At 35.7% G+C, this 27,741-nt stretch overlaps 1 protein-coding gene across 1 annotated transcript; it reads right to left on the bottom strand.

The window, feature by feature from the left end:
• LOC120632730 lies at nt 1-27,378 on the bottom strand. The gene is made up of 6 exons (XM_039902719.1): nt 27,317-27,378; nt 26,497-26,885; nt 16,129-16,348; nt 14,983-15,157; nt 5,705-5,841; nt 1-203 (listed from the first exon to the last, which is right to left on the bottom strand). Exons 1-6 carry the CDS (start codon nt 27,372-27,374, stop codon nt 1-3), a joined length of 1,182 nt encoding a protein of 393 aa, XP_039758653.1. The 5' UTR covers nt 27,375-27,378.
• Between the last annotated feature and the right edge of the window lie 363 nt (nt 27,379-27,741).

The raw sequence follows: 27,741 nt of genomic DNA, 5'->3' as shown, positions 1-27,741 counted from the left end.
TCACGTAGGCAATAACATAACGTTACAATTATAGTGTTCTTTCGATTGACCTTTGGCCCTAGTGCTACAATTTATACGCACGAATGTAGCCGCAGTTGATAACAGCGATTGCGAGAGGAGTAACTTTATAATAAATAACGTTACAATCGTTCTTAACGATGGGTGAACTGATTTCGCCCCGGCGTGCAGCTCTGCGAGGCTTTCTGCTGAAACAAATGGAAGGCATTAGCGGGTTAAGTTATTACTGTAGAGTAGTAGCTTGTAGTTGATAGCGAGTAGTAGTTTTGGTCTGGTGGGGGTTTTGGCCGTGGCTAGTTGCCACCCTACCGACAAAGAAGTGCCGGTAAGGTTTTTTTTTTTTAAATAAATAAATTAATAAATATACTACGACAATGTACTACGCCATCTAGCCTCAAAAAGTAAGCGTATCTTGTGTTATGGACTATCAGATGTCTGATGAATATTTTTATGTATAATATACATAAATACTTATAATATACATATAAACCAAGACACTGAAAAACATTCATGCTCATCACACAAACATTTTCCAGTTATGGGAATCGAACCCACGGCCTTGGACTCAGAAAGCAGGGTTGCTGCAAACTGCGCCAATCGGCCGTCAAAATTAATTAATTAATTGAATGTTCCGTTGCGATTTCGCTTAGAAAATGATTAGGGGTATGTCCTGAGGCTGGCTACCGAGAGGATTTTAGTGGGTAGAATTCCCACATAACTATTCTATAATATTCTAACTAGTACACCAAAATAATTACTAAGGTATTTTCTCTCTGTAATATTTTAACTAGTTCACGAAAAAAATATTAAGGTGTTTTCTCCCTGCAATATACTAACCAGCACACCAAATTAATTACTAAGGAGTTTTCTCTCTGCAATAATCTACTCAGTACACCAAAATAATTACTAAGGTATTTTCTTTCTGCAATATTATAACTAGTACACATAAAAATTACGAGTTTGTATTAAGTGTTTTGTCTTAGCAATATTTTAACTAGTACACAAAATAAATTACTAAGGTGTTTTCTCTCTGCAATATAACTAGTAAGTACACCCACCCGGATATTAAAGTCCACAGCCTTGCTTATACGCGCGAGCCTTATTATGCTCGTAGCTGATGACGTCATAACGTCTAATGGAGCTGTAGCTTAGATACTATTTGGTGGAAATATTGCAATAACTTACAAGAATCGGCTGGGAATTACACTTGGCATATAATATCATTTTTTCCGAATAGAAAAGTGAGAGTTTTCTTGTGCTTATACTTGACGGCCCAGGGAGATGGCCCTCCTACACGGTTGGTAAAGCTAGGATACAAAAATTTAATCCCCTGATTATATCCCCTGACAAGGATAAAATTAACTTGTCCACTTTTCAATCTATCTGTCTGTATCTATGTATTACTTAGCAACGTCGTTGTCAAAAACTAACCATGCATTTCTTAACAAACATCAACTAGCAACTTATTAGCAGATTACAGATAGATATTGGATAGAAGCAGGCGTTACTTTTCCATTCCAATTCCATGATGTATCATGAAATTTAGGCTTGGCTGCTATACCCCGCAAAAGAAGCATCACCGCAGGAGAATCGGCATGGTGTAATTTAAACTTTTTTCAATGAATATACTTCATGATTACAGATGGATTGAATATAGAAAACGGATGTTAATTTTTATTACGGACTTCTGCAGAGTAACGACTTTTCTATCCAATACTTAACTTTGAAATAAAGTTAAACTGTTTTTTTGTATGGAATTCTAAAATTTTGACGTCTGGTCCTCGGGTTTTTTTATTTTCTTCTGACAACTAGGACCATTTAAGTAACACGAAATAGCATTGATTTAATATGTTACTATCGTAAGTTCACTGTGAAATAGTATACAAAAATAACTTAAGTATTAAACAATATGTTATTTATATAAAAATAAGTAAACCTAAGAAAGGATTCTGGTCTCCCTTCCTAATAACAACGATAAAGTGGAGTGGTTTTTGATGCTTCAATATTAGAAGTATACACGGTTTCTATATGTTCGTAATTCTGTGAGTAAAATCAAATCCGGTCATGAGAAGCTGTTAAGGAAGAATTCCAACAAACTCTCGCCTTGCATCTTAATGTTGTTTTTGTTTATTATTATAGCAAGTGCAAGCTTTCTCGCTTCATAATATTAACTTTTTCCTACTTATACGGGCACGTGAATGTTTTAACTTTGTTAACTTATTCCCTTGTAAACAAAAGTGCACTTTTAATCAAGAGTGTTATGAAACATTTCTTCACAACAGAAACTTTCGCAGCAAATACTTGGCACAATCTCTAGCTGTTTTTATTAAGTTTTTTACTTTTATTGGAATTATCTTTATGCACTGTTGGGCATATGAAACTTTCATGGGTTTAGTGGAAATAATAGCGGTGACTTCACCTCACTACGCTGATTCAATTCCGGTAGGTGTGCCAACCTGACGACGATCAAAATCCTCATCGTCATCATTAGCAATATTGACATAACTTATTGGTCTTTTACAGATATTTTTTTTTTATAAATGGATGTAATGTCTGTAAATAAATAATATGATTTTTAATTTCAACTCATTACCGGTGTACACCATAAAGAACTTACAGCCGTGCAGGCAGATATAAAAAAAAACGTTTTTTTTTATTTAAGGTATTTGCGTGTTGATATTACTTTCGCAATTTTTATTTGTATTATTGTTTAAATATAGGTTTTGGTCGACATCGTAATCAGGCAGCAAATTGGGAAATATTCCACTTGATATAAATATTGTACTTTTTCACAAAAACCCATTCGTAGGTACATTCTGTCTCTTGGTTTTCCCAATCCTGGGGTTGCCTGGAGGAGATAGGAGGAGAAGAGATCGCTACTAAGCGACAAGGCTGCCTTTTGTATCCTACTTTAAGTTACCTATTTTTAGTCTATGGCTTTTTCTTTTTGTGGTGTACAATTAAATATGGATGTCGAGAGAGGTCGCCTGAAAATCAGCGCTGTAGCAGTGATCACTAAACCACAGCTTAATGCTGAGGCGATACTCTGTTCGAGAGGAACAACACAAATATGTTACACGTTATATGTCACTGACAACAAAGCAATATATTTATTTGTTTTTAGTTCATTTAATTTTATTTAGTTACCTAATTTTAAGATCTTTTCCCTTTTTTTATGTTTTCATTGTTATGTTATCGTTTAGCGTGTACTTTATGTTGTTTGTTATGTGTTGTTTTTTTGTCAAATAAACGTTCTATTATTATTATTTTCTTAAGATTAAATATTGTATGCAACACAATGCAATTAGTTATTTAAACTCTCGTGCTGTCTTATTTTGATAAATCGCCGTCATTACGTGACAGTTGCATAAATATCTATTACCAGATGTTGGCAGAGTTCTTAGTCTGCATTTTTTTGTTTTCTATAAATCCGAAACCGTTTGTTTTGCTGCGATCAAAATTAGCCTATGTTGCTCTCGGTTTTATCAAATAACACCTAAATAAAAAGTATTTATCTGAACCTAAATATATATAATAATAATTAATTATATTACTTTTATTTTAGTTTTAGTTTAAATTAATAAGAAAAACTATATATAATATTAGTTTTGCTAACAAAACTTAGATTTTTCTATTAATTTCTAAAATATATTTCTATTGTTAATTATGATGACTACCTACTATAAATTCTGATGTTTTACATGAGCTGTATCCCGTGACGACTTTTTATATTATTTACAACTAGAAAAAAAAATCGTCTAAAACAATCCAAAGTAAAAGTTAAGAATTTTAAAACAAGCCTATTGTACATAAAGAAATAAAGAGCGAGTGGCCTCGAAATTGTGTCAACAGCTACTGTTCCTGAAGTTAACCGGGTTTCTTCATTTGGTGTGTAAATTTAAAATTCAACATAATGATATTTTTTTTGTTATGTTAGACTCTGTCTTATTATATCCGCCTGAAAATTATGATCTTGAACTATTTATGTGCTATTTTTGAATTGTAATTTAGTTTGTGTATAGCTGTACTAGTACATATTAATATCTACAATAGCAATACAAGAAAACAATATAGTGTTGCGGTGCAAAGGCGGCCTTATCACTTACAGTAATCTTCCAAAATAAACTTTATAAAAATACAATATTTACATAATTAGTTCCACAAATACCCAAAATTATGGGTGTAATGCTAAAGCGTGTTTGTTTGTTGGTCCTTCCTTAACGCCGTAGCTATGCATCCAATCAACTTGATTTTTGTCAAAGAGTTAGTTAAAAAATATATAGTACGACAATACACACATTGCCATCTAGCCCCAACGTAAGCGTAGCTTGTGTTATGGGTACTGAGATAGCTGATGTATATTTTTTTTTATGAATATAATACACATAAATACTTATAATAGACAGATAAACACCCACACACTGAAAAACATTCATGTTCATCACACAAACACTCTCCAGTTGTGGGAATCGAACCCACGGCCTTGGACTCAGAAAGCAGGGTCGCTGCCCGCTGTGCCACTCGGCCGTCTGTTAAAATAACGGGGAGTAACATAGACTGCTAGAATACAATTCAAACCGGAGATTCCGACGGGCAAAAGCTAGTTTAAATAGTATACATTTTAAAAATACATAAAATAGATGTATTGATAAACGCATTACCAATGGATGTGCCATGGATGGATCCACCAATCCGCACTGGGCCAGCGTGGTGGACCACGGCCTTAACCAAGGGGTTACTACTCACTGTGGGAGGAGACCCGTGCTCAGTACTGGGCCGGTAATGGGTTGATGTGATGATGATGACGATGATAAACGAACACACTTCGTGATTTCCCAGTTAAATAATATTTTTTCAGTCTGTGCTTAAAAATATAGAGTGCAGTATCATTTGTTTTATCACAGTTTATCTTTTTAGGCTGTAGGTAACTTCTTTATAAAAAAAAAAAACTTGAGTATTTAATGTACACAAAATATAAAAGGGTTAATTTTAATAAATTTGTCATGTCACCCCTTTTGAGTTATATGCAAATGACGGTGAGCGGCCCGCCGTCAAATACATGTAACCGCAAATTTGCGAAAAATGCGAATTTTATTTCGCATTCCAAGTTGGCGTCCGCTTTTACATCCAAAAGTCACGTAGGCTCTTAACAAACGATATAGAATTGTGTATCTGCTTTTTAAACTGGCTATCCAAACTACTCTAAGTACAGCTCTCAAACTGCATTTTTTAATTTACAAACGTGGAATGTTTTTGATTTAAGAATATTTTTTGTGTACCCAAACAATAGGTACCTACGTGAGTTCCGAAAGGGCTTTAGTATCATAGACCATATCGATTCGTTATGGCAGACTATACACAACACCTAATAGCCTAATAGTTTCATCAACCAGTTTACTTAGCGTTTGTGGACTATGACAAGATAGATTTCTTTTTCAAACTAAAAGTGACTTCTGAAATTAATTTTATATCGACTAAAAAGTATACATATTTTCGTACAAATCAAGCTTAAATACTAACTACGTGTGCTAGCTTCCAGTCGCAAAAAATATACAACTGTATATTTAATGTAAACATAGATCTACATTTATATTGAACACATCTGTGTAACCCTTTCGAGTGTACATGCGTAATGTTATTTTGTGTAAGAGCATAAACAACCAGTTAAAAAAGATTCGAACGTTACCGTTAAGCACATGAACTGACACGGTGTGGGCACGTGCTCCGCGCACAGCGCACGTGTAGTTGCCAGCGTCGCTGCCGTTCACACGTGCTAACCGGAGCACACTATCAGCACCGCCAGGAACTTGCTCTGTTTTAACACTGTAAAAAAAACAACTTATATATATAACCTTGAATAGAAATGTCGACGTTATTCATTGGAATTCCATGATATACATTAAGCTTAGACAGGAGTCTAAAGCTAAGATTTAGCTCAGTCAAAGTTAGTGTTCAAACGACAGATTTATATATTGGATAGAAGCAGGCGTTACTTTGCGGAAATCCTGAGGAATAATAAATAATGTTGGGTAGCTAGTTACTTAACAATTATTGATTGTAAAGTCAACATCTCCTGAGGATGCTCCGGTTTCGGAGCGAAACGTGCGTAGAGGGTACGAAGATCTGTTTGGTGTGGAGTATATGGATTGAAGGAATTATAAATTACACCATACAGATTCTCCTGCTTTTCGCGGACTAGCAAATTAAGCTTAAGCAATACAACAGATTTATGTCAGACTCGTTATAACTGTTTCTTAAGTCTGCGGCGCATTTTATAGTTGGGTCACTAATGCAACTATATTAATTGTTGATATTAGTTGCTCGAAGGAACTTAAAGGGACCGAAGCTAAACGATAAAATAATATAAAAATCTAAATGCAATAATTGAAAATATATAGATCTTCCCATATGACTTTAATAAGTCGCGGATGAACAAATTGAAAACTTTAAGAACGTTGGAGCTCGCCGCGAACATATCTGAACGTAAATATTTCAACTTTACAGTTAACCCGCTATGAAAGGCTAAATCTGTTTAGGCCGTCCGTATGGATCAATGTTTTCCAACGTTGATAAATGATCCCCTTTCACTGCGCAAAAGAAGCTGAAATACATTTACATAATATTAAAGCAGGTAATTCCAAATGTGACGTGACAGCATGATAACGGAGAAACATTTTGTATTATACAAATTTTATTGAGTAATTTAAACAAAGATGGATGCTTAGTCGGATTACCTGTGTTCTGTACCGTCAAAACACGTAACAATACGCAACAATAAAATGATTTTGCTTAAATCTGCGTAATTTATTGTTAGTATATGGTTATTTTTAAAAAAAAGTTTATTATTTAAAAAAAAAAGAGAAAACATTTCCCCTCTTCTTAAGATCCTCCAACGCAAAAACAACGTAGTGTTTATGTGTGTGTGTGTGTGTGTCTGTGCAACAATTGAACTGATTTTAATATTCACAATATTTAAAAATTATCAGAGTTAGAGAATCATCATAACCACTCCACTTTAGTAGTGTTTCTCGAACAAACGTTTAGTCACTGCATACCATTTAGCACTTGACAGTAGTCATTTTACCTCTAACGTTCTAAACGTTTACCATAAAATGAGAAAACGTTTGTGAGCTAGCAACAATGCACGGGTGTAAAATGAGACGTGCGCGGGCCGTTTTTACTGTTTTTGGACACAATGCATTACACACAATACTGGCTGAATGAGGATTCTGTATGTTCTTAATTCTATGAATATAATGTTTTATTATGCTGTGGGTTGAATGTGATATGCGAATGCGAATAAGCTAGCAGCGCCGCGATACATTCAACTCTTAAGGCTATATGAAAAGACTTTACCCTTTCAAAGCGGATTAGCTCTTGAGCTAAGAGATTTTTCTTTAATATTTTAGTCGCACATTTCTGCAAGTGAAAAGCAACTTCATGCATTAATATTATGTTAATTAACTTTAAGAAAACATCTGAGACTAGCTGTAGCCCGCGTTCTTTGTCTGCATTTATTACGGTTTTATTGACAAATCCCGTGTGAAACGGCGTGCAAAGATGGTATGCAAAGGGTATGCAGATTATATAAAATGATAAAAATCTCCTGTACGAGCTATAAATAACTTAAGAATAGGCATTGTCAGAGTTATAAAAAGCCTAACCTTAAGTATTTATAACTCGTACTGGATTAATATAAGTGCATACTTTTTTTTTTTTAGCATTGTGGTAAAGCTTTATTGTTACCTCCGACCTTTGGGCAGGACGGAGTTTATGTTGGCCTCCCCCCTCTAAAGGGGGTGTATCCAAACTAAAAACCACCACAGCTAGAACCCCGCCTCAGACCGTGGAGAGGCTTGTGTTGTGAAGGGTAGGTATCTATTCACGCCACTGCCTGTGGAAACCGTTTGTTTTCCTAGGATAAAAAAGTAGTAAGTAATATTCTCATGTAATCATTACTAATAATTTTTTTTTGCACTCTGAGTGAACTCACAAATATAGCGATTTGGATTTTATCATAAAGACTATAGTTATATATACTAGTATTCTTAAAATTTACATAACATGCTGCATTGTAATGAACAAAATGTAGGATGGGAAATAAATAAATAAATAATGACAAGGTTGGAAGCAAGCCGCTCCGCTTTCATCTCACACAAGATATAAAAATGCTAAAATGTAAAATGATTCTGAAAATGAGCAATTGCTGTAATTCTTGCCTACTTCTTCCCGGTAGAATCTGTCTGCCGAACCGGTGGTAGTCACTAAAAACAGACCTACTTGACGTCACAAAAGTGTTTTTACCTACACTTGGAGGAATTATCAATTTTATAAATTTAAAAAGCATATAAAACTATTCGGAACTGACAGAATCTGAACCTACGACTCTTTGTCAATCGCGGCCTGAGCGAAAATTTTATATGCTTTTTGAATTTATAAAAAAGTCACAAAAGTGCGTATAAAGTAGGCCTACTTACATTAAAGCGTGTTTGTTTGTTTGTCCTTACTTAACGCTTAACTTAGCAACCAATCAACAAAATTTTTCGCATAGAGTTAGTTGAAAAGACGGAGAGTAAAATAGGGTATAACTTTTGATCCCAATAAACAAACGATTCCCAGGGGATTTCCAAAAACCGTAATCAACGCGGGCAAAAGCTTACAGTGTGTCCCTTCACTGATACAACCAAATTGATATTTAATTGCTTAAATCTGAATCTGAAAAATGACTTTTTAGCCATAATGCGTAACAAAGCAGCCTCTCTCCTACAGCGTTTACGTACCAGCAGCACTCTTAAGGTTTTTGCTGCCAGATTCTACTGCCCTATACTGTGTGTCAGAGTAGCAATCGGGCGAGTGTAGTATTGTTTATTTTAACGTGACAACGTCTTATAAATTGGTTTGCCGGGTGACACTTCAAGAAACTGCGTTACGCTCCGCTCACGTTATGCGCTCACAATGAGAGCGAGTGAGAGGCACGCGTCCCTTCCACTCGGGCATGGTTAGCCCGCCTAAGAGCGAGAGAGACAGACATAAAAAGTGAAAGGCACGCGTCCCTTTGTAGTAAACGCTGTTTCATTGTACGCAAATGTATTGCAAGTTATTGTATGTATATTTGTATATAAATACGTATGTATGTGTAAAGGTAAAAATAAAATTTTGTTAATATGAAATTCAGTGCGAGATTCTTTGTATAAATTAATGTTTTAAATATAATTCTTTGTATAATTAAATGTTTTAAATTGTTACTATTATTTCATCCTTCTTCCTACTATACGAATGAATATTCACTTTAAAATTATTTTACCACTCAAAGTCGTTGTCACGTAAAACTTTCGCCCGTATACCGACTTTACAGGCAACCAATTTTTTATTTTTATTTTTTTATTTAAACCAATCAATACTACTAACTTAGTGGATAGTAAAAAAAATTTACTAATACTAACAATCTATGGATGGAAACGTCTGAAATAAATGATAATTATTATTATAAATCGCATGTAACTATAAAAAGTTAGCGTGCTGAGCAGTTCTGACTACACGTGGGTTGATCTATCAACGTCACAGCACATTGAACTCAAAATACGGTGTAAACAGATTTGCGCTTTCAGAATGGATTAACTGTCAGAATTTTGTTTATAGACCACGCAAATAACTCCGGAAAATTCAAGCTACTTGCCGTGTCGACCTGGTACGGTCACGTTTTAAAAACCATGAATGATATGAAAAAAACAGTGAAAGCGCATTGGATAGAAGCTCGACTTTACATTCGGGGGGCCGAGTTTGAATACTAGCACGAAACGAACTTCTCTAAGTTATGTGCGTTTTAAGTAATTTAAACATCACTTGCTTCAACAGTGAAGGAAAACATCGTGAGGAAACATTCACGCCTGAGAGTTCTAAATGATGTTCTCAAAGGTGTGTGGAGTCCACCAATTTGCAGTTGGCCAGCTTGGTGGACTACAGCCTAATCTCTTTTCATCGATGACACCCGTGCACTGTATTGGGCTAGCAATGGTTAGATTAGAACATCACTTGCTTCAACGGTGAAGGATAACATCGTGAAGAAACCTGCATGCCTGTGAGTTCTCTATAATGTTCTCAAAGGTGAGTGGAGTCCACCAATCCACACTTGGTCAGCGTGGTGGACTACAGCCTAAACTCTTCTCAATGAGAAGGGCCGGCAATGGTTTGTTGCTATGAAAATGGATTTTAGTTTCTTTTGAGGTACGTAGTTCATATATCAACGTCGGAACACATTTTTCCCGAAATACGACGTATACAGTTTTGCGCTTGCATTTTGCGATTAACTGTCAAATTTGGTTTATACTTTTTCGTAATATTTTAAGACTAGTACTTTCCCACGAAACCAGAGATCCTGAGTGAGGTTGAGAAATTCTATGGACAGTTATACACCTCAACACAAAAGCCTGTTGAAAGTTTGGCTAAAGACCCTAGAGCCAAATTGACCCGACACTTCACTGAAGATATCCCGGACGTCAGCCTTTACGAGATTAGTATGGCTCTCAAACAACTTAAGAACAACAAGGCACCGGGTGATGACGGAATCACAGCAGAACTCCTGAAAGCGGGTGGAAAACCGATACTTAAAGTCCTTCAGCGGTTGTTCAATTCCATCATTCATCAAGGCACAACGCCAGAGGCACAGGAGCGTGGTTGTTCTGTTCTTCAAAAAAGGTGATAATACCTTGCTGAAGAACTACAGACCTATCTCGCTGTTGAGCCATGTCTACAAGTTGTTCTCAAGAGTCATTACGAATCGTCTCGCGAATAGGTTCGACGACTTCCAGCCTCCTGAACAAGCCGGTTTCCGAAAGGGCTTCAGTACCATAGACCACATACATACGCTGCGGCAGGTTATACAGAAGACTCAAGAGTATAACCGGCCACTTTGCTTAGCGTTTGTGGACTATGAGAAAGCCTTTGATTCGGTGGAAACCTGGGCTGTGTTAAGGTCACTGCAGAGATGCCGAATTGACTACCGGTACATCGAAGTTTTGAAGTGTTTGTACAAAAACGCCACTATGTCAGTCCGTATACAGGACCAGACTACGAAACCGATCCAACTGCAGCGAGGAGTGCGACAGGGAGATGTTATCTCCCCGAAGCTGTTTACCGCTGCGTTGGAGGACGTTTTTAAGCTTCTGGATTGGAACGGGCTTGGCATCAACATTAACGGCGAGTACATCACTCAACTTCGGTTTGCCGACGATGTAGTCATAATGGCAAAGACTCTGAAAGACCTTAATGCGATGCTCAATGAACTCAGCAGAGTTTCTCAACAGGTGGGCCTTCGTATGAACATGAGCAAGACGAAAATTATGTCTAACGCTCATGTTCCGCTCCACCCAATAATTGTTGGGAGCTCTGCACTCGAAATTGTAGACGAGTATATATACCTAGGACACACGATCCAGTTAGGTAGGTCCAATTTCGAGAAAGAGCTAAACCGCCGAATCCAACTCGGATGGGCAGCGTTCGGGAAACTTCGTGACATCTTCTCGTCCAAAATCCCTCAGTGCCTGAAGACTAAAGTCTTCGAACAGTGCGTGTTGCCAGTGATGACTTACGGATCAGAGACATGGTGGCTAACTATGGGTCTCATAAGAAGGCTCAGAGTCACTCAGCGGGCGATGGAGAGAGCTATGTTAGGAGTGTCTCTACGTGATCAAATCAGAAATGAGGAGATCCGTAGAAGAACTAGAGTTACCGACATAGCTCAGCGAGTTGCGAAGCTGAAGTGGCAATGGGCGGGGCACATAGCTCGGAGAACCGATGGACGTTGGGGTCTTAAGGTGCTGGAATGGCGACGCCGCACCGGTAAACGCAGCGTAGGTCGGCCCCAAACGAGGTGGACAGATGACATCAGGCGAGTAGCTGGGTGCCGTTGGAGGCAAGCGGCCCAGGACCGTGCATTGTGGAACTCCCTACAAAAGACCTATATCCAGCAGTCGACGTCAATTGGTTGAGATGATGATGACTTTCCCACGACTATCAGTACCTATTTGCATGTGGCAGTAATTGTCCGTGTGACTTAACGTTGGGTAAATACAATACACAAGTGGTAATAGCTCAGTGGGTTAGGCTTCGCCTTCCCTTTCTATCAAGCACCTCCAGATTTAAATATCACTTGCTTTAACTGTGAAGTAAAAGATCGTGAGGAAACCTGCATTCCTGAGAGTTCTCCATAACGTTCTCAAAGTCGTTTGAAATCCAACCGTCCACACTTGGCCGGCGTGGTGGAATGCTGCCAAAACCCTTTTTATTGATAAGACCCGTGCCCTGCCCATAAACAGATTCTCAGGAGATGTTTACTTTACAATGAATCATCTTAACATCTTAACAATTATTCATTGCAAAGTCAACATCTCCTGAGGATGCTCCGGTTTCAGAGCGCAACGTGCGTAGAGGGTACATTGCCGAAGGTCTGTTTGGTGTGTAGTATAAGGATTGAAGAAATTATAAATTACACCATACAGATTCTCCTGCTTTTCGCGGAGTTTAGCAAATTAAACTTCATTTTCATAATAAGCCCGATTAGACTAATGCAATTATCGTTATAATGACGAATTTCAGAGGTAAAATAACTGTGAATGGACTTGTCCACAAAATTTACGAAAACCTAAGGTGGCTATTTATAGTAAATAAACAAAATTCTTATATATTTTTAATTATTTCAAATATTGACTTAATTAGGAGTATAGCAAATGAAGCTTAATTTTCACACGTTCGCTGTAAAAAACTAATTTACGTAATATAAAGGTTTCACGCGGCGTAAAGGTGTATTTCTCGGTGCCATTATTTATTAATAATCTTACACATTCCGCGCACGCACAAAAAGGTTTACCGGTGTCACACTGTCATATCGCGTTTCAAAGCACCTGGGCTGGTAATATATAAATGTATTTTAGCTCCTTTTGAGGTGAACGCGGATCATCTATCAACGTTGGTACACATTGATCTAGAAGGTTCTAAACAGGTTAACGCGTATAATAAGCGTGTTAACTGTCTAGTTGGATATTAGACGGATTTATATTTAGTAAAAGACTATCTAAAACATACACCATTTATTAATTTACATCAATATGCAGGTAAGTATAATAATGTTCTTTTAGCAGGAGTTATGCCAATACATATTTATAGAATGAAATTCAAAATTCAAAAATTCAAAAAATTCAAACTGCTGCAGGCTCAATACGAACGGTAATCTTTTATTAAATAATCCTTAATACAATACCGAGGTTACTGATATTTTTCCAAAACGCTTACAACATTTTTGCATTTTTCCACCCGTTTTTCGTTTAAGCCCGCGCCGAGCGCGCCGCTAGTCCAATGCTACCACGTGACCACAGATAACGCACAATATTCATGGACGACAACATATTAGTATATGATATACGGATATATTAGTTTTTGATGAAAAATCTCAAAAAGTTTTTGAAAAAAAATAAACGGTCTAATGGATCAGTTATGAAAATAGGTGTCCCACAGGGCTCTATATTAGGACCATTTCTATTCCTTATTTACATTAATGACCTTCCTTACCTTGCCAAGGATAAACACGGGATAGTTCTGTTTGCCGATGATACATCACTGACTTTTAAAATAAATCGACGTGAACTAGCTTTTGACGACGTAAACAACTCTCTCGCTAAAGTGGTACAGTGGTTTGAAGCTAATAATTTGGTTCTTAACGGAAAAAAAACCAAGTGCATAAAATTCACTTTACCTAATGTTAAACACGTGAAAACCACTGTACTACTTAATAATGAGGAACTGAAACTGGAGGATACGACAGTTTTTCTAGGAATAACGTTAGATTCTAAACTTCAATGGGGCCCTCATGTAAATAATTTATCGAACAGGCTTAGTTCTGCTGCCTATGCGGTAAAGAAGATACGCCATATGACCGACGTAGAAACTGCGAGACTGGTATATTTTAGTTACTTTCACAGCATTATGTCATATGAAATTTTACTTTGGGGTAATGCTGCTGATATTAGCACTATTTTCGTGCTGCAGAAGAGGGCTGTTCATTCTATCTACAAAATGCGTCCGAGAGAGTCATTGAGAGATAAATTTAAAGATTTTAAAATAATGACAGTGTATAGTCAGTACATATTTGAAAATTTAATGTACGTTCATAAAAACATTTCTAAATATAAGAAAAAATGTGACTGCAATAATTTAAACATTAGAAGTAAGAATAAACTTACAGTGCAATATACTAGGTTACATAAAATTCATAATTCGTTAAAAGGAAATTGCATACAATTCTACAATAAACTACCAATTGTCATCTTGGAGATGTCTCTTAAAAAGTTCAAAGTTTGTATTAAACGTAAGCTTATAGAAAAGTCCTATTATAGTATATAGGACTACGTAAACGATAAAAAAGCTTGGGTGTAAATTATTGCTCTAACCAGGTTGCTCTTCTAATAATTTAAAATGACATTGTGAGATGGTGATAAGAAAAAAAAAAAAAACGTATGTACGCATCAAAAGTGCCACCTGTGGGCCTACTTGAATAAAGATATTTTTGACTTTGACTTTGACTTTGACTTTGATGATTATGTTTGTAGATTAGGATTAATAGGTTATTTCCATATTAGTATTGGATGAAATGTGTCGTAGATTTGCATTAATATTTAATAGTTTATTTTGTAGGCGTTGGTGGCACAGTTTTGTCGGTAGCTAGCCACAGCCGAAGCCTCAAACCAGAACAGACTAAGAAAAATTAAGTTTAAAATAAGCTGAAATTGCCCCGGCCGGGCATCAAAGCTGGGACCTATCTCTGTAAAACTACAGCTCTCACCACTGCGACAAGGAGGTCGTCAAAGACATCTTATTCTATCGCTTTGTTTCAACCTTCTATTTTTATGATGTCTCTTGTAATTTCACTTATCTTCTTGCCACCCAAAAAATTTCACGTTTAAAATAAATTACCTGATCCCCCCTCTAGTGGTGTCAGCATTCAGCGCCCTCCCCTCATGCAGCCAGGTCAGCAACGCCGGCGTCTCCACGTGACGCGCTCGGCACATCAGCGCCAGGGTTGACTCAGCTTCGTAGTATTTCTCTTGTAGCGGCCCACCGGCTTCGTCTACCACCCATACTTGAGGTGCTGTTGACATGGGAAAACTTGAGTTATACTTATAAAAAATATATCTATACTACGACAATACACACATCGCTATCTAGCCCCAAAGTAAGCGTTGCTTGTGTTATGGGTACTAAAATGACTGGTGAATATTTTTATAAATAAAATATACATAATACCTTTAGTATACAGATAAACACACAGACACTGAAAAATATTCATCAAATATCTTAGTACCCATAAAACAAGCTACGCTTACTTTGGGGCTAGATAGCGATCTGTGTTTTGTCTTAGTATATGGTATTATGATGACTGATGAATATTCTTATGAATTATATATACAAAAATACCTTTAATATACAGATAAACACACGGACACTGAAAAATATTCATGTTCATCAAGCAAAGATTTTTCTAGCTGTGGAAATCGAACCAACGGCCTTGGACTCAGAAAGCAGGGTCGCTACCCACTGCGCCAATCAGCTGTTAATTCATTGCAGATATCTCTTTTCATACATCTATCTATCTTTAATAGTAAAGCAGTTATTTTTTATTGAATGCTTTTCTGGAACTGCCAGTCTGATTTGACAAATCGTTTTTGCATTTATTACTCGTACCTTTGAGAAAACTTTTTGGATTTTAATCTTGCTATGGCTGTATAGAATAACGGGATATAGAACACCGGGAATAGCGGGAAGCCGTGCGATCTAAAAGCAAGTTGCGCCAAGTCACTCAGCCAAAAGAGCACTACTTGAAGCATTTTTATGGCCAAACGAAATAAAAATACAAACTATTGAAGGTTTTATTGTGGCATCAATCATCACAGGCACATCGTAGTATTAGCACAGAGGACGCTGCTGCTAGTTCTCTATTACATTCGTTTTGACGGTTCGAAGACGGTATGAAACCAGCAGCAAGAGGTGGTGGTGACAACTATATCCGAATCTGCCGTTGCCATAGGGTTAATATATTGTGTACAAAAGTTATATACTTACTGTTTATATGTAGATAAGTTCTGCTAACTCTAGGCGGATGTGTTGATATCTGGCACTCGTATACTCCCTCGTCATCAGGCTTCACTTCCCTGATCAGTAACTTCCAGTTCCCAGGGTACCGCTTTGCCACTGACACCCTGTTGTCAGCAGCGTAGGTTACAGCTCCCACTGTCAGCAGTTCAGGCATGTCATCTTTACCCCTACGTCGGACCCAGGATACCTATAAAATAACTAAGGGTTAAGACTTATATTATGCTTCTTAACCTTCTAAAGTTAACTGAAGCACAGAATGGATAAATAATGTATTTATTGTTAATAATAATGAAAGATTAAATAATTAAGTTATTATAATATATAAGTTTAAGACTTATATGTTCTCAGTTTTTTTTTATTTAAAGTTTTTTCGACATGCACGGTAAAAATTATAAACTTGTCCACTTTACTAAACATTTAGTCAAGTCATGTCAAATCAAACATTTCTTTATGCAAGTATAGGATGAAACTATTCTTAGAAGCAACCTGGTTAGAGCAGTTATTAGTTCACACCCAAGCTTTTTTTATCGTTTACGTAATCCTTTATACTATAATAGGACTTTTAACTTTTTTAGAGACATCTCCCCAAGAAATCAACCGATAATATTTTGTATAATTGTATAAAATTTCCTCTTAATGAATTACTTTATTTAGTTAGTATATCACAAGTTTATTTTTGCTTCTAACGTTCAAAATGTTACAATCGCATTTTCGCTTTAATTTAGATTTACTTTTGTGAACATACATTAAATTTTCAAATATGTATTGACTGTCATTATTTTAACATTTTAAATTTATCTCTCAATGTCTCTCATGGACCCATTTTATAGATTACCCTATAGTAAAATTCCGTATGACATAATGCTGTGAAAATAACTAAAATAGACTAGCCTAGCAGTTTTCATAGCAGTCTGTCATATGTCGTATCTTCTTTACTGAAAATAAAATTATCATGTTTTATTGTTTATGTCATTGTGAACTAAAGAATTATAATATTAAACAACCAGTTTAATGAGATTTGATTAGAATAACTAGTTTTCTAATGTTATAACTACACTGCAGTTGTGCTACACATAATGAGATAAAAGCAGAAAGCATTTAGATTATATTCTGCAGTGGATGTACTCTGGGATAATTCTCAGTGGATAGGGGACTAATGCAAGGAATCACCGATGCATGAGCTTCGGATGCACTTCATTTTTCACTGAAAACTTGTAAACTATGCTTTATTTATTTAAAATGGAACCAAGCCTTTATATTATACGTGTATAGAAAACAGAATTAGAAAATCACATTTTATAATACTACAAGCTGTTGCCCGCGACTTCGTCTGCGTTTGATTTTGTTTTTTGATGTGAAATTCAATTTAGTTACAGTTCTAAAAAATTAAAGTATTCAGTATCGCTAAGCCTTAAATGAGGGGTTTGCTGCCGTCCGCTGAGGAGTTCTGTCCTCTATCTCAAACCACATTCAGATCCAAACAAAGTTTGGGCAAAATTAAACACATTATAAACTCTATAGTACAAAAATAATTATTTAAATCGGTTATACTTTGTCGGAGTTATGGTGTAAAATCGTCAAACACTTTCATCCCCTCTCCCAAAGGAACCGAGCTTAATGTCGGAATAAAAAGTATTCTATGTTACTTTTAACACTTCAAAAAATATGTGTACAAAGTTTGATGAGGATCGGTTAAGTAGTTTTTGCGTGAAAGCGTAACAAACAAACTTACATTCACATTTATTATATTAGTAGGGTATTATTTTAAACGGACCATGAATGGCCCAACTGATAGCAAAAGTAAAACCATAGCCTATAACCAGTACAGCACGTTGAGGGATGGAACAGGTCCTAAATCAACCTAAGGCTAAGGTTTTAAGCCTCATGTATCTCTAACTACACCAGCAGCTACCCCCTCCAGACCGGAACACATCAACTGAACAAACCCGCTTAGCGACAGAAATAAGCATGGCATAGTTCTACGGACGAGCTCTGTCACAAAATACTCTACTACTATCAAACAACACAGATGAATCCAAGTAGTATATTTTATAAGTTGGTCGAATACCCATGAACTGGTAAAACCTAAGCTGTACTTCTACAAAGATTTTAAGTTATATGTTTTGCTAATTCCATCCCATCCAAGATAGTTTCATACACGCAATATTTTTGCAAGACCTATTTAACGAGTCTCACATCATGGTGTAAGCGAGGTACCCCAAACCTTTTTCATTGTTCTATTTTATCTCAATATTAATCTACTGAGACTTGTTGACTGTGGACCTCAAAAATTTAGAACATAACGGATTATTCAGAGAATCCTATCCAAAAAAAAATCCTAATACAATATTTGTCTGAATGCATGTGTACCCCAAATTTACTACTTAATTTAATCATAATTTTATGTTGGTATAAATAAAACATTGATAGCGCAGTGGGTAGGGCTCGACATCACTTTTGGACCGAGTTCGCACGCACCTCTAACTTTTGTAAGTTATGTGCGCTTAGTAATTAAAATATCACTAGCTTCAACGGTGAAGGAAAACATTGTGAGGCAACCTGGATATGTGTAGTCCACCAATCCGCACTGGGCCACCGTGGTGGACTATGGCCTTAACCCTTTCTCATTGTGGGAGGAGACGGATCTCCTCCCACGGCCCTGTAGTGGGCCGGAACCTGTTTTGTTATTTCCACCAAAGATTTTATTCTTTGGACTAAAAAGTTACCTGCGTGATACAAATAATAATATCCTTAATAGTGGTACATCAATAAGAGAATGATTTCTAATTTAGATTGGCAATTAATCAAGCTACAAAACCGTATTGTTACATAAATAACATCTCTCCCTTATCTCAACAAGCTCGAAAGAAAATAAATTCAGGGAATCCTTTTGTAATTGGTCTTTTGGGAGTTTTAGCCAATTTTACAAGAGGACCGTAACAATTTCGGTAATTATCTCAAAGGATCTCAAACAATGAAGCCTTTTACGACCACTGCGGATTCCGGATAGCCCCACCTTTGCAATTATGATGGAGATACTCGGTAGCCTTTAATTGTTTTATGGAAATATTTGTATTACAGTTTTTCTCGGGGATCCGTACTCCTTATGAAAGGTACCAATACTTTACTCATATATATTATGTTTTAGTCGTAGAGATATTCACGTAATAAAACTCTCAAGCTAACTATTCAATTAATCTAGGCAATCTGTTAGGTATCAGATTTGCCTGTCGAGAAGTTCTCGGGAACAGTTCCCGCTGGATTTAAAATTTTGCATAGATATAGCATCCTGGAGGTCTTAGGACGAGATAAGTTAGTCTACCCTTTATTTACTCGTCTTATCTTATAAAAATAAGACGTGATAACAGTAGACAGAATTATCTCATCTAGCACGCATGTTAGCTGTACCGGGGATCGGCGTAGGATACTTTTTGTTCCCGTAAAAAAACATTAAACTAGAAAGAGGATAAATATAATTTGATCCTTGATCAATTTTTAATATAATAGCAATATTTTTTTTCCTACTCATTAAGTTATATACTAGGCGCTTAGTCAGAAAGGTTTGTTATACAGAAGTAACTAAAGCTATTTTATTTTTTTGTATATCTAAGATTTCAGCCTGAAATAATGGAATTTGTAATCCAAAGAAGAAGTGCTGGCTTAAAGGGATGTAAAATACTATGTAGATAATACAAAATTACTGGTCCTGAGTAGTCAGCGAAATGATTCAGGTCTACCTCTAAAAAATTCATTGGATATCTAAATCTCGAAACAAAATAAAACAAATTAAAACGTTATGTCATTTTGAGACAAATAATCTTTACAAATAGAGTCATTTTACTAACAACACAATCGTATGTGTGAGTCTCGTGAGACTCCATAGAAGAATTACCCTTGGCTTTTACCACACGTGTTTAACATTACGTTACGACCGATTAGTAAATGGGGGTGAAAGTACTCACTCTTGATATGAAGCAACCCATATTATAGGTTTCAGGGAAGAAGGAAGCCGGAAGGCAAATCTTTGCGGTCAGTGACAGGAGTCACTTTATTAGGTACGTTTTAACAATTATTCATTGTAAAGTCAACATCTCCTGAGGATGCTCCGGTTTCGGAGTGAAACGTGCGTAGAGGGTACATTGCCGAGGATCTGTTTGGTGTGGAGTATACGGATTTAAGTAATTATAAATTACACCATACTGCTGTTCGCGGAGTATAGCAAATTAAGCTTAATTTTCATAATTTATTATGGATTTCCGCAAAGTAACGCCTGCTTCTATCCAATATTTAGGAGTTACTTGATTGTAATAATGTAATATTAAAGCTGTATCTGATTTATTTTAGTAAAACTAAATCAGTTGTTTACTCAAAAACTATTAGCGTTTCGGTTTCACAAGTCTTAGAGACCGTAAATAATGTACCTCTAAAGCGTGTGAAGTATTATTTCGGTTTTCATTTACACGGTTCATATAACGTTCAATGTTCGTAATTTAGATGCTGTCCTTTATTAAAGTGAGAAAAGTAAATATGAAGCGAAAATAACTTCAAAATTCAAGTGAAGTTAAATGTTAGACCATGTAGTTAGGTTATATTTCAGTTTGTTTACAAAAACATTTTCCCTCACAACTCCTCGTTGTTTTATTTTACTTCTTTGAACTACTTAATTAAACTTCGTCTTAATAAGTTAAACAGGACAACTTTACTGTCCAACTGAGAAACTCGAGTTTTCTTTGTCTTCGCCAAAGAGATGGAGTTTTCATAAACATAAATACCTTGTTTTAATTTGTATATATTTGTCTATCATTGTTATTGTCAGCCTAAGTATTTTATCTATTTTTAAATGACTTCTGCAATAAAACCCTTAATTGTTAGATACACTCCGTTACTCTCTTAGGTTTGAACTGATTGCGATGTTTATATTTTTTCTATTTTAGGTTGCTTGGAAGCATCCGGCTCCGCTTTCATCTCTCACAAGATAGAAAAATGAATGTTAAAATGTAAAATGTAAATTGTTGAAGTGGGAAAAGCACAACTGCTTAGTTTGGTTGCCGGCTTCTTCTCGGTAGAATCTGCCTTCCAAACCTGTGGTAGAGTCACTACAAACAGACTGAATGATTAGTGCTTATTATTATGCATCCTTGAAATAAATGAATTTTGAATTTATTTGAAATCATTCTCCAACCTCATTATAACGTTTTATTTTTGAAACTTAATCATCGTTTTTATTTATCTTTATTTAATTTACTTCCTTGGCTCTAATTTTTTTATAGGCATTTACTTTTGTTTTATTAGTAGTATACATTTATTGTTGGAGGTGGGCGTCAATTGTTGCGACTCAGTTTATACTACTGCAACAGTTATCGCGGCACCATTTTCTGTGTGTGGGAGGAGATCCGTGCCCTGTAGTGGGCTGGTAATGGGTTTTATGATGATGATGATAAAAACCTGTTTTGCTATTTTCACCATTCTTACTCTTCTTATTCTTCATCACCATTCTATTATTCTTTGGACTAAAAAGTTACCTGCGTGATAGGAATAATAATAACCTTAATAGTGGTACATCAATAAGAGAATGATTTCTAATTTAGATTGGTAATTAATCAAGCTACAAAACTGTTACATAAATAACATCTCTCGCTTATACCGTGTACCCTTATCAATATTACCCTCATGGGAAGGTTTGCACATAATCACTACGCTGGGCATACGGGTTGGTGACAGCAGTAGCAGTAGCACCACAGAAGACGCTGTTGAAAGTTCTCCTAGTTTTCTTAGTAGCCTCGTACAATACCCGCGGGAAGATGACGGGTAGTGACAACTGGATTCTGATCTGCCATTACCAGGTATAGCACTATAATATCAGTCGAATTTAATTTGCAAATGTCGACCGAAAAAGGTTTGAATACGAAACTCCTCGAAACGAACGAAACGCTCATAACTCCTGCAATAGTAGTTTAGTAACAGTGCTTAATATATATATTTCTTTAATCAGGATTTTTTTTTATCATCTTCTTTAGCCTATAAATGTCTCAATGAAGGAAAAAAAAAAAAATTTCTTACATTGCGCCACACATTAACGCCACGTGGTGTCGCCAATATTATACATTAACGACACCACGTATGTTATGTGTGGCACAACCTAGAAAAAAGGTGCCAGCTCAGCATTGTGCTGCATGTGAGACCAGTGGGAGCATTCCTCTTATACGGGTTGGAAGGATTTAACGATTATTAAATCGTTTAATAATAACGGACCGACGGTTTAACATATTCTCAGAAACACGCAGGGGATATTTTACTTAAACTACATTAAACGTAGCCCAAATTACAGCCATGACAAGAGTAATTCCAAGAAGGTATAATCCAAACATATTTTAAAACGTAATTTAAATATTTTCACTATCCAAAATGGTAATTCGGGTGAGACAATATTGGGAACATTAATAATACCCGAAAGAAGACAAGAATAATCTCAATGGTACTTATGAATTTAATAAGCTATAAATTAGGGCATAGCATTATTCCCCTTCGTATAGTCAATAGCCGGGTATACATTAAGCACCTCAGCAGTATATTCAAATTAAAATTGAAATCTTTATTTGCGTGATTGCAGGTTAACAAATTTGATCGTATATATTATGAAAATTGAGCCTAATTTGCTATACTGCGCGAAAAGCAGAAGAATCTGTGTGGTGTAATTTATAATTTCTTCAATCCTTATACTCCAAACCAAAAAGATCTTCGGCAATGTACCCTCTACGCACGTTTCGCTCCGAAACCGGAGCATCCTCAGGAGATGTATACTTTACAATGAATAATTGCTTCTATGCAATATTTGATAAAACATATCATGTTCTGTGCTACAATCTGCCATTCTATGGCTCGCAAATAATAATGACGACATAATTATAATTTTTTGTTACATTTTATACAGGTGTCTTGTCCAAGAATATTCCAATCACGTACCGATACTTTCCCGTCAAGCTAGACGATGCATTCATATGTATTCACCACTTCATGTCACGTTTATACCAAAAGAATTTAATTGGTTGGAAAATTTTAAGTTGGAATTTCAATGGTAAATAGGGAAATGAGTTTATGTTGTGTCTCCTACTGAAAACTTTGCTTACACCGAACACTTTTTTATCGATGACCAGTGTGCGATGTTCCTGATATCCAGACGCCATTTTTCTTTAAAACTCTGAGCGTCTTAAAATTGCACTACGTTTTTATAATACCTGTGGTTGGTGAATTAGTTTCTACACGTACCTATCCGTTAATGTGGAGCCGGCTATTTAGGTATGTTTTAATAGGCAGATGTTATACGAGATAAAACCTTAATTTATTATGACGTTATAATTGGTGAATGGCGCTTTAATTAAGTCAATATTTGAATTAATTAAAAATGAAATAAGAATTTTGTTTATTTACAATAAATAGCCACATTAGGTTTTCGTAAATTTTGTGGACTAATCCATTCACAGTTATTTTACCTCTGACATTCGTCATTATAACGAAAATTGCGTTAGTCTAATCGGGCTTATTATGAAAATAAAGCATAATTTGCTAAACTCCGCGAAAAGCAGGAGAATTAGTATGGTGTAATTTATAATATTTTCTTCAATCTTTATACTCTACACCAAACAGATCGTCGGCAATTAATAATTGTTAAGTGCAAGTCACTTATTATTATTTATTATTTATTACTAATTACACTAATTACACTTTAATTACTAGTTACACTTAATATATTTAAAGAGTTGCGCTCAACAATTATTCATTGTAAAGTCAACAACTCCTGAGGGTGCTCCGGAGGCAGCGTGAAAAAAGCGTAGAGGGTATATGAGATCAGTTTGGTGTGGAGTATAAAGATTGAAGAAATTATAATAACCGTACAGATTCTCCATCTTCTCGCGGAGTATAGCAAATTAAGCTTTACTTTCAAAATATATAATGGAATTCTGCTTCTATTTAATGCTTAATCGGGCTTAGTCCGTTATAGTTACATAACAATAAGTAAGTAAATATATAATTAATAAATTACGCCAACCGGATACTATATGTCGACGACGATGACGTTTTTTTTGGCTGGAGGTAAAATAACTTGGAATGGACTTATATAAAAAGCTCCGAAACGAAATAAGAGTGAAAGAAGCGTTGTTGTTATAAATAGAGACACCGCACAGTAACGTTTGTGGAGAGACAAAAGAAACCCTTCAAGTTTAAGTACGACTCCCATGTTCACTTAAAACACCTACTCATAAGCTTTGTACAGTTCTCTTTTATCTATGCTACATTTTCTCAGTAAAAGTGAAAGTTGCAGAGGCACATTTGCATTAAAAACGGCTTAACGGCTTACTCGGTCTATCTGCTCGTATTCAGAGATTAAAATGGCTGAAAGTATTGTGCGGAAATTTTTGAACTGTAGATAACTCTATTTTTCTATAAATAACGTTGACAGTGAAAAGATAAAATGTTATGGAAATAACCTTTGATTTATATAGTTTTAAATGAATAATATTTACGATGGAACTTATGTATATCGAAAATGTAAATTTTTGGTGCAGTCGTTTGGACAAGGGGGTATTAATATATGTAGAAATTTTGACATAGGTGAAGTAAATTATAGACCAATTGGTCTAAGGTACTCTAGCTGCGATGAACCGATAGATGTTGAAATCATTCCCTTATTTTTTTTATATTTAGGTACATGACATTTTGAAATATCCTCAGTACTTTAACCACAGTAATTAAATACAAACACTAAGTTTTATATATCCATATTATTTTAACATACGTTTACTATACGTTTTAAAAGAAATGTATTTTGCCTGACCCTAAGTTAATAACCGTATGATTGCAGTAAAGTTACTTGTCGATAAGGTATGGTTATTGGTTTGGTACTTCAGGTATACTTAAAAAGTTGGTGCGACAGGCGTTTCATTATATATACCTGAGTACAACGTTGCACGCATAAAACAGTAATGAAAAGAAAAAAATCCTAAATCTGGAATAGATAGTTATTAGTTAGTCGTTAGCTATCTATTCCAGAAAGTCTAAAGTACGGTCGGTATGGTTGGTACAACCGATCCAGGATAGGAAACGAAATCTTTCAGTCCCGGAAGACCGACCAGTGAAAGTTATTATTTATTATTATTATTTAACTCTTTATTTGTACACCACAATGAAGTTAGGAAAATAAAAAAAACAAAAGAAATACAAAGACAGAAGTAGAATACAAAAGGCGGCCTTATCGCGAAGTAGCGAAAGTTGCTGCTTGTTAAATGAAAATGAAAAGTTTATTTGAACATCAACATTACAACTTATTTGTTACATACATTACGTAAAAATATTGTTATAAGTCACAACAGAACATATCGCTAGCGAGCACACTAAGCTGAGCTTGTTATTGTGCGCGCTAGCAAGTTTCGATTTGTCAGTACTTTTTACCGAAAAAATCTATAATTTATAATGATGATAGTGTTACATTATATTATTATCACTTAGTCTAGTCGAAGTGTGTGTATGTGTGTAGTGTGTGTGTATGTGTGTGTGTGTGTGTGTGTGTGTGACTGAGAGTATATGTTAGCAAATTATCGTGTAATATTTTTATTTATTTTTGTAATTTAGTTTCGTTAAAGTTTAGACCAATTAGGTATTTGAATGTTCTGTGTAAATAAAGATGATTTTTTAGTATATTTTAGTTATATATAAGAGATAAATCTTTGTAGATTCTTTACCGTATCACGTAGTCCTACGATCCTCACAAAGGGTATATATATATATCTTTAACTCCCGAGAAAAGTTTTGCAATTCAGCTCTGAGACTTACTACTGAGACTTGACGTGGTTGGTCTTTTCCGTACAACGATTTCTTATTATTATTATCCACAACGTTGGTCCACAAATTTTTGATTTCAATCAAAATAATGTGTGAAAATTTCATTTTATTTAATGACGAATTAACTACGAATGTGGCTGCATAGCTGTTGGTTGTTCAACAACAATGTGGTTGGTCTTCAAAGGAGGCGTGTATCTAACATATACAATAACTGGCTGATGATCATCATCATCATATCAACCCATCACCGGCCCACTTTAGGGCTCGGGTTAAGGCCGTAGTCCACCACGCTGGCCCAGTGCGGATTGGTGGACTCCACAGACGCTTGAGAACATTTTGGAGAACTCACGGGCATACAGGTTTCTTCACGATGTTTTCCTTTACCGTTGAAGCAGGTGATATTTGAATTGTAATTTAAGGCGGTGATAGCTCAGTGGCGATGATGATGACGATCAATAATGTAATGTATATATTTAGTATATATGCTTTTGAACTTACCGTCTTATCTTGTAGCAAGCTAATTCGACAATTCAAATGCGCGTCTTCCCCTAACTGTACAGTTATTTTAGTTATGTTCCCATCAGGGGTATCTTCGAACGTTGGACCGTATCTTCGATCGTGGTCAAAATAAGTGTTCTTAACCGAAATCACATGAGGCACCATATCGATATTAACATTCACTTGGTTGGGTTGCTTAGTCTGAACTGTCAGCGTCTCTGTTTCCGGTTCCTTAGACGGCTGCGGTACTTGGGGCACTTTGAATGACTTTGTGCTATCGATTGTGGAGTTTCCCAGTCGCAGCATCACGGGCGCCGGAACGATGCCAGTGCTGAGAGCGTAGTAGGGTGTTACTGTGTGGTCTTCTACTGTTGTTGATGTTATATTGTCTGTGGATAGAATGCTACTTTAGATACTCAAACTAGCATTAGTTAGAATTACGTGCTAAGGTTCGAAACGGCTGAACTTTTTTTTATTCCTCTACAAGTTAGCATTTGACTGCAATCTCAAAAGACCTGTTTGGGAGTAAGACAGTTATTTGAAAGCCATACCTCATTATTATAAATTTTAATCAAATATAAACAACAAATAGTTAATTAATTAATTGTAAGTATGTTATGTATTTTGTATAAAATATTTTTAACTGTAGCAAATTGAAAAACAGCTTTCTGATAAAATATATATTTAAGCCCACCTTATGTCATCGTACATATGGGGTTAATCAAGGGTCAGACAAATTTCTTTATCTTGCTACTTTAACTTGCTACTTTAACTTTTACTTTAAGAAATAAAGTGGGTATTTTGTATGAAAGACTTCTACCTGTAGTAAATTGACAAACAGCTATCTGGGTGAGAAGGAATACGCCCACCCTCCACATAGCGCCTGCACAAGGCCACGCCCGATGCGGGGCTTCATAATCTGCAACAAATGAAAGGAATCAGATAAATAAACTACAGAGCAAGTTGGAACGAATTCTTTATCACTAAATTATAAAAATAGTTGGAAAATCCAAAAGTGCACGCCTCCTAATCTCATTCATTACAATAAAATTGGATCCGCACATACAGACACACGGACGTCCAAGACAGAAATTTTTTAAACAATTTTTTAGTTAGTATAAATAATAAAAAAAGAGATTTAAGAGTTAAAAATAGTGTTTTTCCTCAACATTTGTCTATTTATATTCACATATAAAAGCAATAAAGAATAAAAAAGTGACATTTTAAGTCGGAGAATCACTCGGT

The sequence above is a fragment of the Pararge aegeria genome, chromosome 20 (assembly GCF_905163445.1).
Source record: "Pararge aegeria chromosome 20, ilParAegt1.1, whole genome shotgun sequence".
Taxonomy (NCBI): Eukaryota; Metazoa; Arthropoda; class Insecta; order Lepidoptera; family Nymphalidae; genus Pararge; species Pararge aegeria.
This window is presented reverse-complemented; position numbering and strand designations above follow the sequence as displayed.

Coding starts and splice junctions, on each gene's coding strand:
- LOC120632730 (XM_039902719.1), bottom strand. CDS start 27,374: ATGTGGAGGGTGGGCGTATTCCTTCTCACCCAGATAGCTGTTTGTCAA. Junction 15,158..16,128: donor AACTTATCTACATATAAACA/GTAAGTATATAA, acceptor CCATGTCAACAG/CACCTCAAGTATGGGTGGTA. Junction 204..5,704: donor GTCAGTTCATGTGCTTAACG/GTAACGTTCGAA, acceptor TTGTTTCAGCAG/AAAGCCTCGCAGAGCTGCAC.